This window comes from Solanum lycopersicum, chromosome 8 (assembly GCF_036512215.1).
Source record: "Solanum lycopersicum chromosome 8, SLM_r2.1".
In the NCBI taxonomy this organism is placed as follows: domain Eukaryota; kingdom Viridiplantae; phylum Streptophyta; class Magnoliopsida; order Solanales; family Solanaceae; genus Solanum; species Solanum lycopersicum.
In genome coordinates, this window is record NC_090807.1 from 63,349,231 (window position 1) to 63,367,834 (window position 18,604).

Below are 18,604 nucleotides of genomic sequence, written 5' to 3' on the forward strand. Positions count from 1 at the left end.
TGGTATTTTGAGGAACAGATATACATGAAGATAATTTTAAATAACAATATGTCATTTGAAATTTCCAACAGAGATCACAAGTGATTGTAACACATATATTACTACTTAAATTCACAACACACTATGCCTTTGCATTTCATTCATTAACAAGAAACATGTAGATATCATACGATACATAGTTTAGCTTATATACACTTGCGATATAGTTTTCCACACAATCAAATCCCCAGAAAGACGATTGGCCTCCAGCCGTCAATAATAATGGATTCATAGCCACGACATGACTTATTGCAACAAGTTCAAACACACGGATAGTATCTATAAGGTAAATCTCGCGCATTAGTAAAAATATTTGTGAATTACCAAGCTTTGAAGACAATCATCCATTCAAAGTATCAAGCATTTGCACTTGTGTTTACTTGGTGGCATCTTGTTATCTTTTCCTGGTGAGAAAATAACTTTGATGGATTCAAAAACCTCATCAATAGATTTTCCAGCATCAACCTGATATGTTCAGACACAAGGAAGAGGTTATTACTAAAACAACAGGTGGATGTGTCCTGGATTTAAACTTTACGAATTCAATTCTTAACGTTGAACTATTGTATTTTTAAGATTTATAAGTTCACAAGTACTATGTGTGACAAATATACAATTTTAAACATATAAATTTATGCTCTGCATTGAGTTGAAAGTATTGGGTTCAGATGAACTCGATGCTAAAATGTTGCACTCACCTCCGACTAAAATCGTTACATGTTATACCGATTCAATATCTACGTCCACCACCCTACTCAACAATAGAAGAAGATTATAGAGTAGTGTTTTACCTTCCTAATTTTCCCCTTTGATTCATAGTATTCAATTGTAGGGAGAGTTGACTCCACGAAAACTTTCAATCGCTTCCTTATTGTCTCGATGTTATCATCCTCTCTTCCCTGCATAGTTACTCTGAATTAAGTTAAAAAAAAGGTCCTTGATGTAAGTGTTAAATCGATGTACCCTAATACTATGTTCCTCGACTCTTCAAAAATTCTGTCAGGTGCATGTTGGATCCTCCAAAAGTAGTGCATTTTTGGAGGGTCCGACACGGGTGGGGCAGCATTTTGGAGAGCCTGAACAACAAAGGATAAAAATACCTCATTTCTTGATAGCAAGCGCTTCTCCATTTCGTCTTGTGGACAATCTAAATAAAGGACAAACTCAGGCTCCATTTTTGTCTACAAAGAAATCCGAAACGATAGTTATTTCAAATTATACAAGCAAAATCAGGGTGCTACTGACTTACACTAGAAACAGTTGAACAAAAAATTAAACTTACAAGATCCTCAAATGCTTTAACATTCTCTTCATCCCGGGGGAAGCCGTCGATGAGGAATTTGTCATTATCAATTCCCTGCATGGCTTGTTGAAGAAGCCTCACTGTTACATCCGACGGAACAAGCTTTCCCTCCTTCATAATTTTCTGAACCATATGGCTGAAATAAAGCGAACGAAAGAAATAAAGACAGCGTTGTGACATAACATTCTTACTTAACAGAACTGTAAGCCTACAAAGTGGATATAATCCAAGTAACGGCATAGAGGATATCTTTGATGAAACTAATTGCATTGTATATACTCTAGGAGCATATAAGTTAACATACTAGGGTAACAACTACGAATTTATCGAGAATTAAAAACGGTTACTGAATAACGTAACATTACCCAGTTTCAGAACCAGAACTGGTTTCTTGACGTAGAATCTCGCCAACGCTAAGATGAGTGTATCCAAATTGTTGTGCTATTCTTTTGCATTGTGTTCCTTTACCACTCCCCGGACCACCTGTAACATAAAGCATCCCAATGTGAAAATAAGGAAAGGAGGAAGTTATGTTTCTAAAAAAATAGAGATAAAGAGAAATATCACATGATATAAGCCACAAGCAAGAGAATCCATAACACTTCTATGACGTCTGTCCCTTGCGATCTTATTAAGTACTCCTTATGCTTAGGAATGTACGTATAATGTATTAGTTAGCATTGTATTAACGACTTACAAGGTTGATCATGCAAAGGTGTAAAGCACACTGAAGCAAGTTCAAGAGAAGGTTTGGAACGAGACTTCATCTATTAAGAAGTTCTTCAAGAACTTAGTTTCTAGTTTGTTCAACCTATACACTGTTAAAAGACATTGTCTAAATAGACCACTGTTCATCGTTGTAATTTCCTATAGCTGATCAAGTGCTTGAATATACCTTTAACACGCTTAAACGTGTCTATCATGCATACAACTAAAATTCTGAGACACAAGACCACACTAGTCCTGCCTCTTTATTCATTATGAGTTTTTATAGCAGAATGCATATCTGTAGCCCTCAAGTTCAGTCCCCCGAAGTTTGAAATAACACAAACCTGCCTTATATTTGACTTTTATAAAACTGTAACTAAAGACTAGAATGAACCTCCACTATTACCACATGTAAATTCTACCCTCTCGCGATCTAAACTAAGACCATTTGATAACCATCAATGAACAATGTTTCTTGTTTCATTTTGGGCGAAACTGGATGTGAAATCCAGATGACTATACTGATCATAAGTCAATGGTGTTTACAGAAACCATAAACACACTCAACTTTTATATTCAGCTATCATTTTAAAATTAAACAGAGGAAAGCTATAAGAACAAAAAGGTAAAGAGAAAACACAGCAAAATGTGGCTTTTCCTTCCTTTACGCTGGTGGTCGGATATGCAAGGCATGGAAGCCGCAGAAATGGTATGTCACTTCCAATTTTTACCACCTTCCACCGTGACCAAATAAGATATTATGTATAAACACCAGTTAAAACTAGATGCATTTTTCATGATAAAACAGGAACACAAGATGCAGTTTTAATTTCATCTAAAGAGATAACTGCAGTAGATGTAATTACAACAGGTAGTGCAAGTAAAAGAATTACGGAAGTCCCAACCTATAACAAAAACAATCTTGACCTTCTTCTGCTTTGCGGAGCCTGTATCACCTTCCTGCAAAAACGAGATACCGATCAAATGATCAAAAGAGTATTAAATGGTTTAATTCAAAAAATAAGAAAACTACCAGCTCGAGACAATATTAGCTTAATTGGCAAGACTCATAAATGACTATCACATTAACAATAGAATGATGTCTATGTTATACAAACCCAGGACTATTACTCAACAAACTTTGAATATCTGAGCTGGGAAAGTTCGTGTTAAACGAGACTACGAACCAGGACATGCCTTACCATGAAGAGTTCATGTGCACTCAGCAGTGAGAGTGACATAGCATATGAGGAATTATCACTAGAATCTTTGTTTGTAAGATTACAAGTACGATTTGTATATTTGGACACAAGCCTCAAATGTTGTTGACTTCAGTGGTGAAACAAGTTTAAGAAACATTCTCTTTATTAACCAAAATAATTTTTCTTTTTTCAAATCTCTAATCTAAAAACAAAAGAGTATTCATTAATCTGTGTTGTACCAAATCAATTACGATGATAAACAGTACACTTCTTGATCTCAACCTTCACAAAGCATATTAACCAATTACTTGAAGGACAATGAAAACAAACTTGAAAAAATAAATTAAGACGATACGGATAACTATAATAGAATCGAAATCAGAAACACCAAAAGATTCTTTCTCACCTTGTGTAAATCCATCTTGGATTGCCTGCACAAAGAATATGTTTAGTTCCTGCAGCTACCTTGTTCACAAATAGAAAAACAATAATGAAACTTCCTGCTAGAAAAGTTTAAAATAACAGTACTATAACCAATTAACTTTAGCCCAAACCTTGACATTTCCCTCTGTCTCAAATTATCTGTTATGATTGCTAAAAACATTCTGTCTCAAATTATTTATCATTTTAGAAGTTTATTATTTCCTTCATTTTATTCTCAATACTCCCTCCGTCCGAAAATGTTTGTCATGTTGCGCTTATCGAAAGTCAATATCACTAATTTTCAAAGGTAAATTAGACCACATTAATTCGATATTTTAAACAAAAAGATATATTCTAAAACTATATGAAAAGTACTATAAATTACAATTTTTTGCATATTAATATGATGAAAAAATGCTTCTTAAAATGTTAGTCAAAATTTTTATAGTTTGACTCTAAAAATAGAAACCATGACAAACAATACCGAACGAAAGGAGTAACTACAAACACCTCATTTGAGTTGTAGAACTTTGACTAATAAGGTGTTTGTAGTTTTAAAGAATAATTACTATTGAGAACAAAATGGGGAAATTGTTATTTGTCTTAAACTTCTATTAATGTTTTAAAAATAAAGGACGGATAAAATAGTCAAAAACCAATTCTAATCATTCTCTTCCTTCGTATTCCTCCCGAATGAGCTAAGAGAATCTTATTTATTCTCTTTAGTTTTCTTAATTGAAGAAATAATTGGAAAATAAAATAGCAAGAACAAAACTCCGTCCGTCCGTTATTGTTTGTCATAATTTCTATTTTTAAAGTCAAACTATAAAAACATCAAATTAACATCCACTTCAAATCGCAATCTATAGTACTTTACATATAGTTTTAGAATATCTAATTATTTTGTTTAATATATCAAATAATTGTGATCTAATTTAATTTTGAAAATTAATCAAACTTGACTTCCGAAAAGCACGATATAACAAAGTATTGAATTGCCTTATTTTTTTCTTTCTATAATCCCGTATTCATAAACTCAAAATTCTAACTCCAACTCTACCTGAATTCACCAACAATTCTTACAAAGCTAAAAACATCATACAGAATACAGATCAAATCAATTGCTCAATCATCATACAACAAAATTTCCCCTTTTTTCAACTCCCATCAAAATTTCCAAGAACTATACCTTTACAAAACAAAAAAGTTCACAACTTTGTATACAAAAAAATTTTTTAAAAAAATGTTTGAGTGAGAAAGGAAAATACCTGACTTGCACAATATTGCAAATTTGTTTAGAAAGTTGCAGAAGTAGAACAAAACTTATATATACTATAATTTATTTATGATAATAAATAAAGACCAGAGAGAATGGGAATATAATTCTCAGTTTCTGATGTTACAAGTGTCACTTTTGTGGATTTGGTCTCTTTTGATTCCAATAGAAAAAAAAAAGGAACTTTTTTTAATTTGGTTGTCGAAGAAAATCAATTCGTTTTGGGTGGAGAATATGGAAAGTTCTAGTGTAAATTGCTTAGATGTGACTTTACTATATAACCAAAAAATAAATAAAAATATAGCGGTCAACATGTCAGCTTTAATTATGTGCTTAAAATCGTAAATTTATTAAGGATGAAAATAATTTGATTTTAAAATATTTAAAAAATAATTTTATTCTAATGCGAAGTGATTGTAGTCACATAAATATTAGTATGAAAATCAATTTAATTTGAAAAATTATAACATCTAAGAATCTGGAGTGAATTTAGGGAAAAATAGAGAATAAGACAAGTAAATGTGTGTATATAAAAGTAATTTTTCCTTGTATATATTGCAAGAGAGTTTATGAGAGGGAGGAGAGATGTAAATTGTACATGTATATAATTGTATATAACTATATATTATACAGATACATTTGTATAAATGACAAGCGAGACAGAAGAGAGAGGAGAGACACGATCGAGATTGAGAAAGGGAGGAAAAACGCGAGCGAGATTGAGAGAGCGAGGAGAGATGCAAGTTAGAGAGGGCAGAGAGTGAGACAGAGATGAATTGTATATGTATATAGATTAAAAAATTGTATATTATATTATGTATTTGTATATCGTGGCGGATTATACATATACAAACATAACTAATTATACAAACTCAAAATCAACCACGTAATTAATGTATAATGGTAGTCGCGAGTGATAATTATACCAAATGATAACTATAATGAGTAATTAAATAATATAAGTTTGCTTAACCGTGTAATTTTCCCTTAAATGGATGCATTATTTGTGGACTTAAATATTGGGCTTTGTGGATTTCGAACCCATGAGCCTAAACTTCTTGTGGGAGACCCGAATACACCTGCAATTTCGGACCCAATTTCACGTTAAAGCATAATTTTGTTTTTCTATCGAGTTTCACATTTGGACCGAACAGCTTTTTACATCGGCGGCGAAAGCTTTGCTCCATTAGCATCTCAATCTCCGGCGAATTATCGGCGATCATATTTAAAAACTGAGTTGTAAGATCTCCTCCATCTTCCGTACTCTCTATATATTGATTCTCACCACTATGTCTTTCCCCAAAACTAAACCCTAATCCCTCTCCTAAAAAAATGTCAATGGTACTATTGTGAATTGTTTTTCAATGTTTATTGATTTTAATTTTGATTTATCACTGTATTAATTAAGCTTCACATCCAAAATTATTGCTTTTTGGGTGATATTTACAAGTTAATTGTAGTTTAATGTGTTTGTTTTGAGCTTCAAAGTTTTTGGAAACTATTTTTTTAGGTCCTAGTACCTAATTTTGAAATGAGATAATCAACTTTTGGATTGAAAACGACAAAGGAAAATTTAAAAAAGCAATCTTTTTGAATACCAAGATCATTATTTAAGGAGATGTTCACATTTTCACCATATTTTACCTGTACATGGTGTTATGTAACTTTTCTTTTGATTTGGTTTCAATTTTTATCAGCGTTGTTGCAATTCATATTAATTTGTAGTTCTCTGATGTGAGAGATTGAAATGTTTGTATAGAGTAATGGTCCATATTCACTGGTTTGTGCCACTAAAAATTTGTTTGTTTCTTTTGGACCTCACCCTTTCTGCTCATTTTACTGATTAACTCTTGTGTTCCTCTCAGCATAACCCGAGCATAGATGCGAGTTTGCACCTGTTTTATCATCTAGATTGACTGCTGAAACAACATGAAAGTTGCAAAGCAATTCATGTAGAATAGTGATGTGCAATCAACAATTTTAATGTTCTCTTACACTATAATAGAACTCTTTTTATTTTTTTGATATGAACAACTACCTCCATGGATCACTGCCTTGACTCTACCTTATATGCTATGGTCAGACGGGGTATATGTGGAGATGCTGACATATGTACATGTGTCCATCTATTCCCATGAGGACTTATAGTCAAGACGAAGCATGAGGTCTCTTCTTGTCCTTTCAGCATTCTGGTGCATAACATACTATTCTCATATTAGACTAAGTATGCTTTGAAGATAGAGTTACCAGTTTGGGCTCCACATATCAATTTTTACATTACCTGCTGAGCTTATAATTGATATTGTTGGAGCACAGCAGGATCTGTATTTTGAAATATCGTATATTTTGTAGATTTTTCTAATTGACTGTGGTATAGTGGTTTGACCCATAAAATTGCACATCACCAGCGACTTTTCACAGATGGACATTACTATCTTTGTGTTTCTGTTGCTAGTAATTTTTTGATGTGGTGGTGTACTTTGTAGTGAAATTATCATGTGACTTCCTAATTTTGAACAACCAAAAACCATTATCTTTCTCCTAGAGATTAGTATCTCTTCAGGTTCAGATGTTATTCAGTAACATTATATCTGATGATTCCTACATGAAGATCTTAGTTGTACGTTACAATGTTTCAAGAGTTGTTCTGGGGAGATTTTGATTTTGAGGAGTCCAGTAAAGGGGAGGCCGAATCATGACGATTGTTTCCTGGTTCATGATGGCTTGACTATCTGTTTGTGCATGCATTACAGGAAAGCCTTACAGTCATCTTGCAGCTGATACTTCAAAAAAGAACATCAAGAGTTCTGCAGGAATAACACCGGTGGCTCTTGCAAGAAATGGATCCTGGTCGATATGGCCCCCATCAAGGATGGGAAAATAACAGCGTAATTGTGGTTCCTTTCTTAATCACATAATGGATGATATACAAGAAACTAGGGTCATGTGATTGTCCAAAACTTTTTCCGGCATCTCTTAAAGAACAATGAATGAAAGCCATGGGAGAGTGAGGATGTGGAATGGTTTGCCTAAACTTCCATCCATGATTTTAACTTGCTGACACAACTTATTCTCTTGAATCCACAGGCTTTGGAGGGTTATAGAGGAGTTCACGAGCCAGATTTCCGGTGAGTGTTATCATTTTTCACCAAAAGGGTAATCAAATTGCTTGATGGTAAATTTATTTCCCTGAGATTTTAAATAATATTTAACTTGTCACCTTGATAGCATGAAAACATTTAACAGAAATATTCTAAATCTATTAATGTACTCAGCTTATTATGCTGGTACTTGAATCTTCATTTCTTCCATTATTTCTTTGCCTTTTTTCCTATTTGCCTTTGCCTCATAGTTTTCTGGCAGGGCTGGTGGTTCTTTTGATGATAGGAGGTTTCTAGACGATAGATTTTCAAGGGATGGTGTTTATCCCCGGGGTGCCTATCACCGTGATATACTGGATGGAGAGCACTACCCTCATCCACCAGCAGCAGTTGGACACTGGCCTCAGACAAGGAGGAGAAGTTATGAAGAAGTGTACCCTGTGGAGAGGGATTCCAGGAGGCATGAGAAGCCGTACGTTGATTCATATCATGAAATTCGTGAAGCTGATAAGTATCATGAGATTAACACATCCAGAGATGGTTATCACAGTTTTGACAACTACCCTGATGCTGGATTTAACAGGCCTGCTAGGTACGTGGGACGGGAGCATGACGACCCATATGATGATTATGACTACAAACATCGTATGGCTCACCCCAACAGAGAGGATAGCCGTGAAAGAGACTATGAGTACAGTAGATATAGTTATGACTCAGACTATGAACGTGGCAGTAGGAGAGATGATAACTGGAGACGACGTGAATCCCACGAGCGTGAACGTGACAAAGAATCAAGTCGTGAGAGGGATCCGAGTCCATATAGAAGGCATGAGCGTTCACGGTCACGTTCTCGTGGTCATGATGATCGGCTGAGGTCAAGATCTCCTCGAAGTCGAAGTCATAGTCGCAGCCACAGAGAGGACAGTTATGATGACGGCCGATACGATAGAAGTGAGAGACGAAGAGATCGTGATGATAAAAGATACCATGACAATTATTCTGTGGTATGTTTCCTGTTTCTTATGTTGCACTTCCCATTTGCTTTTATGTTTGGAGGGGCTCATGGCTTCTGTTATTTTAATGCAGGCTCCTTCAGCGACTGTTGTTGTCAAAGGCCTTTCACAAAAAACTACTGAAGAAGATTTGTATCAAATCCTTGTACTGTCTACTACTCTCTTGTTCTCACTCAACTTCCCACGTTCTACTTGTCACCCACCCATTTAGCTGTATTTGTGCTCATCAAATTTCTCCCATGGCTATGTTTTTTTTTTAGGCTGAGTGGGGTCCCTTACGCCATGTTCGTGTGATCAAAGAGCGAAATTCTGGCATTTCTCGTGGATTTGCTTTTATTGATTTCCCTTCGGTGGTATAAATTAATTACATGCAAAAGTTGCCTTTTCCGTTTTATTATAGCACATAATTGAACTTAGCCCTGTGAAATAGGATGCGGCCCAAGCAATGATGGACAAACTTGGGGATGAGGGTCTAGTTGTGGATGGTAGGAAGCTTTTTTTTGAGTACAGGTAAATATAATTTTGTTGCATTTGAGGCACTAATTAGTTATCTTCGTGATCATTGCCAGTTTATGTTTTGTGAGATTGTCTGTGATGCCAATGTTTGATGCACCAATTGGTAGGGTCAATTGAGTCAATTTTTTTTATGCTTTCTTGAACCATCATTTCGTTGTGATAGGACCACTCTATGTTACCTTTAGACTACTTTTTTTTTTCTTTCTCAGTGCATGCATCTCTGGCATTTCCTTTCATGGTATATCTGTCATAGGCCGCCCTCCATTTTGCGTTTAACCATAGAATTTTGTCTCTGTCTGGAGACTAGGGAAGGAAATGGAGTAAGGGAGAACAGAAAATGTTTCTCTTCCTTTGTGAAAGTAAGAGAAAGTAAAGAAGAGCATGATATATCCACTGGGCCCCGTTCAACTTCTCCTGAATTTTTCTTTATACTTATTCCCTGATCAATCAGGACTGTAATTAATATTTCTTCAATTTTTTTTTAAACTGGTAAATGTGTTAATATTCTGCAACTTAGCTTCCTCTGTTATTTTTTATCTTTTATTTTCTGCAATTTCTGTTTTTGTAGTAGTAGAGGTACCATGTATTGCGCCAGTTTTTGATTTTACTATTGGCATTTCTGCTTATAATATGAATAAATGGCACTTCAAAGTTTTAACTGACTGAACTTCTCTTTGTTGCTTGGCAGTAGCAAGCCAACTGGAGGCCCCGGTGGGCCCGGTGGTCTAGACAATGCTTCAAGATCTAACCATGGTCACCACCGAAGCATGACTGTTCCATCCGATTGGATGTGTACCATCTGTGGATGTGTGAATTTTGCACGGCGGACATCTTGCTTTCAGGTTCTTATTTATTACCCTATATTTATAGTAATGTACCTTGCTATTTGATAATCTATGTTGATAAAAGCCCTTCATTACCTTCAAGTTCTATTTTATAAGGGGAAGAAGATAAGTTATTATTTATGAAACAAGCAAAACTTTAGTTATGTAACTTGCTTCGACTTTGGTTGAATTCACAATTATCCAAGACACGCACACAATTCAGCACTCGGACTCAAAGGACTCTCAAAGAGTAATAGAATAAGTTGGTTACTTTTCGTCTTCATTATTTCGTTCTTTGGTAGTGTTGTTCTTATTTTACTCTACACCAATCAGACAGTTTTTTATCTGCAGTTCGAGGAATATCCTGTCTGGTTTGTTTGAGATACATAATATCGTTCTAATGCACACAAATTTCTCCATGACCTGATCTTGTGATTGCCCCGAGTGATCCTTTTTCCCCCTCTTTGGAACAGTGTAATGAGCCAAGAACAGATGATGCTCCTCCAGCAGACATGGCATCATCCAACTCTAGCTCTCTAGGGAGGAGAGGTGAAGCAGGTAACTTATGTATGCTAGGTTCAGTTTTTATCTAGGGTTTATTTGGAACATCCAAGTATGGAATAGATTGGACCCGACTTGGTTGTAAGTAATTTATATCCAGCATAAACTAATCTGCTTTTGGTCCTTTTTCTTAAAATATAAAAGTCACATAGGATTTCAACTAATCTTGGTTTGGCATGTTATTACTTATTTGGATTTTATATTATTACCACCTTTATACCTGTTTCTCTTCCCATTTCTCTTTTTTCAAAAAATATGTAGGGAAGAGAAAAATTGGGAAGAGAAATATGTATAAAGGTGTTACTACATTTGGGTAAGGAGAACCAAAATATGGTTTCAGTACTACAAACTTTTAGGCCTTATTCTTTGGACCAAATCCGACTTATGGCCGTTGTGGGGTACTTTTTTGATTCCGGAAATAACGACCAGGTTCTTGCCAAACTAGGATTTTAAAATAAAACTGGGGTTGCTTTTCCCTCTTAATTCAGATCCCCAATTCCCCAAATGGGGAGCTTAATTAGCACATTTGGAGTGATTATAATTTGATACATTGTCAGGTCCCACACATGTCTTGGTTGTCCGTGGATTAGATGAAAATGCAGACGAGGAGATGCTTCGTTATGAATTTTCCAAACATGCTCCTATTAAGGTGAATTTTTTCCTGCCATCTTTGCTGTTCATGTGTGTTCCTATCTCCCTATTGAGCTGTCTAACAACTTTAATTTGTGCAGGATCTTCGTCTTGTCAGAGACAAGTTCACTCACGTGTCAAGGGGATTTGCTTTTGTGCACTTCTATTCGGTGCGTGTAGTTTTGGTTGTTATTAAAGCAATTAAAGATTCATCTATGGAACAAAATATCACTAGGAGTGGGCATTCTTCTTTTTGATCGCCATGGGAAAATTTATATTAATATCTATTTTGAGAAGTTCAAGTGAAGTACTTTTTGTGTAGATCATGTTGGTGATTAGGAAGATAAATTCCATTTTTTTTTTGGGAGAAGACAAATTACCGCCTAAACTTGTTATGTCCCTTGTCCCGGAAAATCACTTAAACACCTAAAAACGATACTAAGACCCCAATAAAATGACTCAAGTAGATTCAGTCCGGGCCGAGCTTTTTGCACATACATGAACAGACACATGTCACTTGTATTTTTTGTTTTTTCAGTTTTCTCCTTTTTCTTGTAACGCCCTCCTTCCCCTGCCTCTATGTCATTTCTTCATTTATACAAATCCCACATCACTCGTCCAAGCTTCTTTTTTCCCCTGTTCTGTCTATTTTCCATCTAAACCAACCCAAACCCATCCACCTACCACCGTTACTTCCTTTTTTTCTGTCACCTTTTCACTGTGGTTACCTTTCCTCCTTTAAGAGCTTCCGTATGTGCCAATGTATCCTCCATTGAATACGCTGGGTAAAATGATCCATACTTTTTTTCCCCTCCCTTTCTAAGGCTAAGGTGTTTTCAACCGGGTCATCTCTTTTTTCTATATATGCTGGGAAAATGCAGTTTATTTTAAGAGGAAGTTGGGTGTGTGATGACCAGAAAAAGAGTTCTGAAATGCTAAGAGAACAGCAAATACAAAAATGATCGAAAATCCAGTCATGCCACCAGCTCTTAGTCGATATCTGCTGCTCCTCTGTTGGTGATAATCTTTCATATGCGAGATTGACAGAACATTTAATGATGTAGGGAATTGCGCATAATCTGATTCTGATGAATGACAAACTCTCATCAGTAGTGTTTTGTAATGAAGTATCATGGTGGACAAAACTGTATGCTTCTGATGAGAAAATAACAGTACAAAGCATAAGCAAGACCATGGGAAACTCTATCTTGATATTTAATTATAGAGGGTAAGCAAAACATGGCAAGAGAGAAGAGACAAGCAGCTCCTTGTACTTTTGTTTTGTTTCTTTTTTAAGCGTCTCTGAAGTGTTCCTAAGATGCTAGTGGACTTTTTATGTTAAGACTTTTGAAAAGTCTTGAATACAACTTATGTAGTGAAACTAGGAAAAATTGGCGGTTGCTTGGACTGGTATTTTTGTGGAAAAATAGGTGCTCATTGATGGGTATGTTGGACAGGTGGTTAGTGTGAGAAAACAGCGTGATTGGGGGTAGAAGAAAGAGCAGTAAAATACATAAAAACACTTATCGTTGCACGTGCATGTAAGGAAAAAGAAAAATACGCATTGGCCGAAAAAGTTCTTCTAACCTGTCTAAAATGTTCTTCACGAATATAAGAGGAGGTGAGTGCTTTAGGGGGTGGTTGTAGTATCACTTTGAACAAGACGAGCAAGGGGAACAAAGTTTAGGTGTGGAAGTGGTTTCTTGGGCTAAATTTAGGGAGTTATTACATATTTTCCCAATTTTTTCTGTATTTTTTTGTGTGCAAGGTTTTCATTCACATAAGGGAACAACCTACTAGGTTATTTCATGTTTCTCATCATGTTGTATCTTGTGATTGTCATGTATAATGTCTTGCTATTTCCTGCATTGCTTAGAGGCTTGCGGTATTAGGATATTTAGTCTTTCTTTGTTAATGAGCAAATTTGATGAAGTGGGTACTAGGAACTTTACTCCTTTGCTGGGGTAAAGAATATTTATCTTAATTGTGCTATTTTCATGTGATTCAGGTGGAGGAAGCTTCTAAAGCTCTTGAAGCAACAAATGGGACAACTTTAGAGAAGAATGGGCAGCTTCTTAGAGTTGCGTATGCAAAAAGTATCCTAGGACCAGGATCTGGTACTTCTCAGGCTAGCAGTCTTGCTGCTGCTGCTATTGAAGCAGCAACTTTTTCTCAACAGGTTTCCTTCCCCTTCAACTTGGCTATAGCGTTGTTCTTTGTAATAATCCTGAGAGCAGGTTCTCGTAGATACCTTTGTAGGATGGAGATAATGTTTTTCTTCATAATGGTTAGATGCAGTGTTACAAAAGGCGAGCGCCTCCTCGCCTTTGGCGAGAGGCGAAGCGAGGCGATGGGTCCTCGCCATTCTCTACTGAGGCGAGGCGAGATCAAAATGGCGAGGTGTGGCGACACAATGGCGACAGAAACGGCGCCGCCTTTTTAATTAAAAATATTTGACTTAACAATATTAGTCAAAATTAGGTTTTTTTTATACTTTTGAAATTTCTGCTTTCTCCATTGCTACTCTCTCTCTCTCGATTGACTCTCTTCTCGGCTTCTCCATCGCTGTCTCTTCTCCCTCGCTGTCTCTTCTCCCTCGCTCTCTTCTCCAGTTTCTCGGCTTCTCCATCGCTGAATATTTGCTAATATGTGTTATTGCTATTAAGATTTTGGATAAAATATGCAATTAAATATTTAAAATTTTTGGTATTAATTGGCGCCTTTATTCAAAAAGGCAAGCGCCTCGCCGCTCGCCTCGCCGCGTGGCGAGGCAGGCCCTTGTCGCCTTTTGTCGCCTCTCGCCGTCCACAACACTGGTTAGATGGATATAATCTTGATCAAGTTATTTGAGTTTGAATGGGTGAATGCGTTTTGTATATACTTCTTCGTAGCGCAAGCTGATTAAATCACATCTAATGCGACTGATCAGAGTTAATCATTCAAATAAATTAAGATATTGCACCATTTCCCAAATTTCTAAGCTTCGTTCATCCATTGCTCAAATGATTGTATTTGTGTTTTTGGTACTTTCTCCATGTCAGTTAATTTACTGTTCTTCTACTTAATTTCGTTCATTAAGATAATGGGCTGTGCTTCCTCCTTGGTGTGGGTGGGATATTGTTTGGAATAGATGGAAGTAAAATCTGCCTACTCTTGTTTTATCCATGGATACAACGGTTTCTGTTTTTAGTTTGTTCTCTTTAGTAGCAAGGCGGGGGTGAGACAGGGAACTGTTGCTACAAAGAAAGAGCTTTGAGTGTCCTAGGCGTTGTTTAGTATGCAGCTTCGGTTTACATTGGTTGGATGTAGACAGCTGGTCATCTTTCAATATTGGACTGTAAAATGTTGATGCTTTAATTGATGCATGTGGCACATTTATAATTGTCCGAGACATGAAGGTTAAGTGACATGTATGTCTAATTATTTCTCCTCCATGCTTTTAGTATGATGCTGTTGGATGGGCACCAAAAGAGTATAATCCTGATGATAAACTGTCCACTGGTGGACAAGAACACAGTGGAGAAGTTGCTGGTCAAAATTCTGCTCCACAATCAGGATTTGTCTGGGATGAAGCCTCTGGCTATTATTATGATGCGACTTCTGGTTTCTATTATGATGGAAATACAGGTTTATTTTCATTTTATGCTAAAGCATCATCCACGTTGTATTGTATGTAGACCGGGTCTGGTTAAGCACACTTCACTAGCTTATGATATTTAACTAAAACGAAATGGTAGACACTTTGTCATCTCACTTTTTGTGCCTGTTGGGTGCCATGGGCTTCTGTCACAGTCTTAAGTGATATTCCACAGGTTCATTTAGTAGATAAAATGCAGATCTCGATGTCCATCAAGTCGACTCCCGAGAATGTAAAAAGTTGGTTTCCACGCACCTAAATTCAACTAAGTTTTAGAGTAAAATTCATGTCCCCAATTTCAACTCCGAAATACTCTTTTTCAACTTCAACTTAAAATACACTTCTTTTTATTTCAACTTCAACCAAATATTGTTGAAAGACATTGTTTATTGAGCCGATTTTTATGTGATGTATTGTTGCAATTATATTTATAATATTCGGAGCTATCTTACTGTTTCTGCTTCATCTTTCATTGATTCTCGCTATTCTCAAGTCAGAATATGTCTTGGGGGCTGAATTATGTAATAAGATAAAACATCTTATTTAGTTACAGGTGTAGGTAAAAGATGACACTATCACAATTACTGTTGTTATGCAGGATTGTATTATGACGGTAACAATGGAATCTGGTATACTTATGATCAGAAAACTCAGCAATATTTACCCTGCACGAATCAGAATGAAAACAAACCAGCAGCTGGACAAACTGAAACTGCCAAGTCATCTGATGGCTCAAATACTAAGAAAGTCATTATATCTGCACCAGCTTCCACAATTGCTGGTGAGAAGGCTGCCTCACTGCCGGATGCTATTCAGGCTGCTGCCTCTGCAGCAATAGCTGCTGAAAAGAAAGAGAAGGAGAAGGCAAAAGAGATAAAACTTGCATCAAAAAGCAGCATCCTTGCAAATAAGAAGAAAATGAGTAATGTATTGTCAATGTGGAAGCAAAGAAGTCACGAAGGTCAAGCCCCCCGTGTGGCTCTTGAAGACAGCCAAACAGTGGGTGAAGACAGATCTAACTCAGTAGGTCCAGTTGTAAAGACTAAGTTAAAAGCTGAGCCCTTGACAACTAGAGAGAATCCTACTGCCTGTTCAGGACTTGTAGGAAGCTCAAATTTTCAATCTGTGAGTTCCGAGACTCAGGATAGGCCTAGGTCTCTTACTAACAGCTCTGGGGGCACTCTGAAGGGCGTCATAAGAGGTTCTGGTTTAGGAGTGGTGAAATCGGGTACTCTATATACAGGATCATCTGGAAGTGCATCCACGTCACACACCATGCCACCAACCTCAGGTCCAACTTCATTAATAAATGCAGATGCCTCTGCAGCACCCTTTAGGACAGATGCATCGGCTTTGGGTTCTTATACACCCCCAGTACCAGCTGGTAGTAAAAGAAGGTTCTCAGAGATGCCATCACAGCCTCCTCCATCTATTAAGGAACAGTCTCAGTCTACAACTGCATACCGAGATCGTGCTGCTGAGCGGAGGAGCTTATATGGTTCATCTTCAGCTTTTGGAGATGATGCATCAGAGCATGGAGATTCAAGTAAGATTTTATAGAACATTTTGAGCAAAAGCCACTTGTTTTGAAATCTTCTCAGCTTTGTATCTCTCCTCTCTTCCTCTCTTCTCCTGGTTTCAAATGCATTATGGGTTTCGTAAGTGTGTATCTTTGTTGCTATCATAGGATGTAATTCCGTAGTCGAAAACTTTTCCGTAGACCAAGACCTTGCTTAGTTGGATAACTTCAAAAATTGAAGATTCCAACGGTGGTTGCTAAATTTGTTTGGATTTGTATTAACTTGTTAGAAAATTTGTTTTCTATTATTGCTTGGGCTTCAAGATCGGGACTCAACATTCAGAAGAGGTGTTTTTGATCCAACTCCTTTCCCCCCTGGTGTTGGAGGTGGACGTAGTGCAGAGGCGAATAGTCAGAGCTTTGAGGTTATCACGGCTGACAGGGCTATAGACGAGAGTAACGTGGGCAATCGTATGCTTCGCAACATGGGATGGCAGGAGGGCTTGGTATCATTTCTTACCCTAAAACTTTCAAAGACTTCCTTTCTATATTATTATCACAGGACAATGTTGTCAATAAGCTTTTATTTCACAAGCTCAATCCCAAGCAATTTTAGTCTGCTTGGCTTTATGGATCCTCAAATGTCTCCATTCAAGATCATCTCACTCCAATATTATATGAAATAAAATTTACAAATACAACAAAAAACACCAGAAGTTCTCGACGAGCCTATATATCTCTTACGAGGCCAAGATTATCCTAGAAAACATGCTATCATGTCTAAGAGCCTATAGTAAACTGCTTAACATATCTAAAACTTAGCTACTTCTAATTTATTTTTGAAAAAAATCTAAAACGTGGTATTTCTTCCCTTGTGCCCCATATATAGATCCCAACTAATAAGCTTATATTGGTTTTACCAACTCTTAAAAAAGGTTATATTGATTGCATCAGTCTGGTCTTGCTGAGTTTTGTTTATCATGGTGTACAATGTTTATTTCTCAAAAAGATGGGGGACGTCGCATTTTGTCTGTCCTTGTATAAGTTTGTGATTCCCCCAGGCTGTAACGTGGCAATTTGGTATTCTTTCTCGTAATGTGAAGCCTGACTGTATTTTTGGGATTTTCCTTTTGGTGTCTTTTATTGTTATGAATTCAGGGATTGGGGAAGGACGGAAGTGGTATGGTGGAGCCAGTCCAAGCTCAAAGCACTGGACATAGAGCCGGACTGGGAAGTCAGCAGTCCAAGAAGGTGGACCCAAACCTTGAAGCACAGTCAGGTGACAGTTACAAGACTCTCATTCAAAAAAAGGCTATTGCTAGGTTCAGAGAGATGTCATAAATGGAGAAGAAATTTATAATTACCATACCAGGATCGGGACTGGAGATGGCGGTTAGAAATTGTTCTTCGTTTAGGCTAGTTAGGTATTTTGTTGATTTCTTTTTTAGTTTTTCGTTGTGCCGTTAGATTCAATAACTATTCGAAAATGTGATGTATGAGACTTCATAGTTATTTCTGCATTTGCCCTGTGAATCCAACAGAATGTTTTTGGAGTCTGGATGTCTCACTCGTGTACCTGTTTTGCAATGTAAAAAGCTTGTCATTGCCATGTTTAGTTCGACAAGTGTTATAAGCTATTCTGATTTGTTCAATATCAGGAAATTTACGCGTATAAATAAACATGTACTAGTTAATATAGTTATAGTTTCCTTTAATTACAATTCTGGCCTATATTTAGCTATAATTATGCAGCTCAGCTTTTTAGTTTTGTATAATTCGAAATTTGTACAATATAATTTGTATTTCTTTTGTAAAATTCGTATAATATAATTGTACAAATGTTTACACTTTC

General features: G+C 36.5%; 2 protein-coding genes across 21 annotated transcripts; one reads left to right on the forward strand and one right to left on the reverse strand.

The window, feature by feature from the left end:
* Positions 1 to 98: 98 nt before the first annotated feature.
* LOC101259471 (UMP-CMP kinase 3) lies at positions 99 to 5,268 on the reverse strand. Of its 3 annotated transcripts, none has more exons than XM_004245814.4 (8): positions 4,944 to 5,268; positions 3,659 to 3,683; positions 2,956 to 3,010; positions 1,708 to 1,825; positions 1,322 to 1,478; positions 1,140 to 1,220; positions 831 to 938; positions 99 to 504 (listed from the first exon to the last, which is right to left on the reverse strand). In XM_004245814.4, exons 2-8 carry the CDS (start codon positions 3,671 to 3,673, stop codon positions 388 to 390), a joined length of 651 nt encoding a protein of 216 aa, XP_004245862.1. In that variant the 5' UTR covers positions 3,674 to 3,683; positions 4,944 to 5,268; the 3' UTR covers positions 99 to 387. The 3 variants fall into 3 exon arrangements, with proteins under 3 accessions (XP_004245862.1, XP_010325547.1, XP_004245863.1); XM_010327245.4 differs by having other exon boundaries at positions 3,659 to 3,713; positions 4,944 to 5,223; XM_004245815.5 differs by having other exon boundaries at positions 3,659 to 3,717; positions 4,944 to 5,217.
* A 726-nt stretch (positions 5,269 to 5,994) lies between these two features.
* On the forward strand, positions 5,995 to 18,305 carry LOC101259183 (SUPPRESSOR OF ABI3-5). Of its 18 annotated transcripts, none has more exons than XM_069288574.1 (18): positions 6,059 to 6,190; positions 7,035 to 7,116; positions 7,705 to 7,839; positions 8,039 to 8,079; positions 8,315 to 8,524; positions 8,636 to 9,056; positions 9,139 to 9,210; positions 9,326 to 9,418; positions 9,496 to 9,575; positions 10,270 to 10,423; positions 10,879 to 10,963; positions 11,524 to 11,615; positions 11,698 to 11,766; positions 13,605 to 13,775; positions 15,040 to 15,223; positions 15,832 to 16,779; positions 17,077 to 17,258; positions 17,911 to 18,305. In XM_069288574.1, exons 3-18 carry the CDS (start codon positions 7,792 to 7,794, stop codon positions 18,091 to 18,093), a joined length of 3,033 nt encoding a protein of 1,010 aa, XP_069144675.1. In that variant the 5' UTR covers positions 6,059 to 6,190; positions 7,035 to 7,116; positions 7,705 to 7,791; the 3' UTR covers positions 18,094 to 18,305. The 18 variants fall into 18 exon arrangements, with proteins under 18 accessions (XP_010325541.1, XP_019070786.1, XP_004245861.1 ...); XM_069288577.1 differs by having other exon boundaries at positions 8,339 to 8,524; XM_004245813.4 differs by lacking the exon at positions 7,035 to 7,116 and having other exon boundaries at positions 5,997 to 6,190.
* The last annotated feature ends 299 nt before the right edge of the window (positions 18,306 to 18,604 follow it).

Excerpts from the sequence above, each read along its gene's own strand:
- LOC101259183 (XM_010327239.4), top strand. The coding sequence starts at position 7,792 with ATGGATCCTGGTCGATATGGCCCCCATCAAGGATGGGAAAATAACAGC. Across the intron at positions 10,424-10,878 it reads GGCGGACATCTTGCTTTCAG|TGTAATGAGCCAAGAACAGA; the intron begins GTTCTTATTTAT and ends TCTTTGGAACAG. Across the intron at positions 16,780-17,076 it reads ATCAGAGCATGGAGATTCAA|ATCGGGACTCAACATTCAGA; the intron begins GTAAGATTTTAT and ends TTGGGCTTCAAG.
- LOC101259471 (XM_004245814.4), bottom strand. Across the intron at positions 939-1,139 it reads GCTTGCTATCAAGAAATGAG|GGAAGAGAGGATGATAACAT; the intron begins GTATTTTTATCC and ends GTAACTATGCAG. Across the intron at positions 505-830 it reads CAAAGGGGAAAATTAGGAAG|GTTGATGCTGGAAAATCTAT; the intron begins GTAAAACACTAC and ends TGAACATATCAG.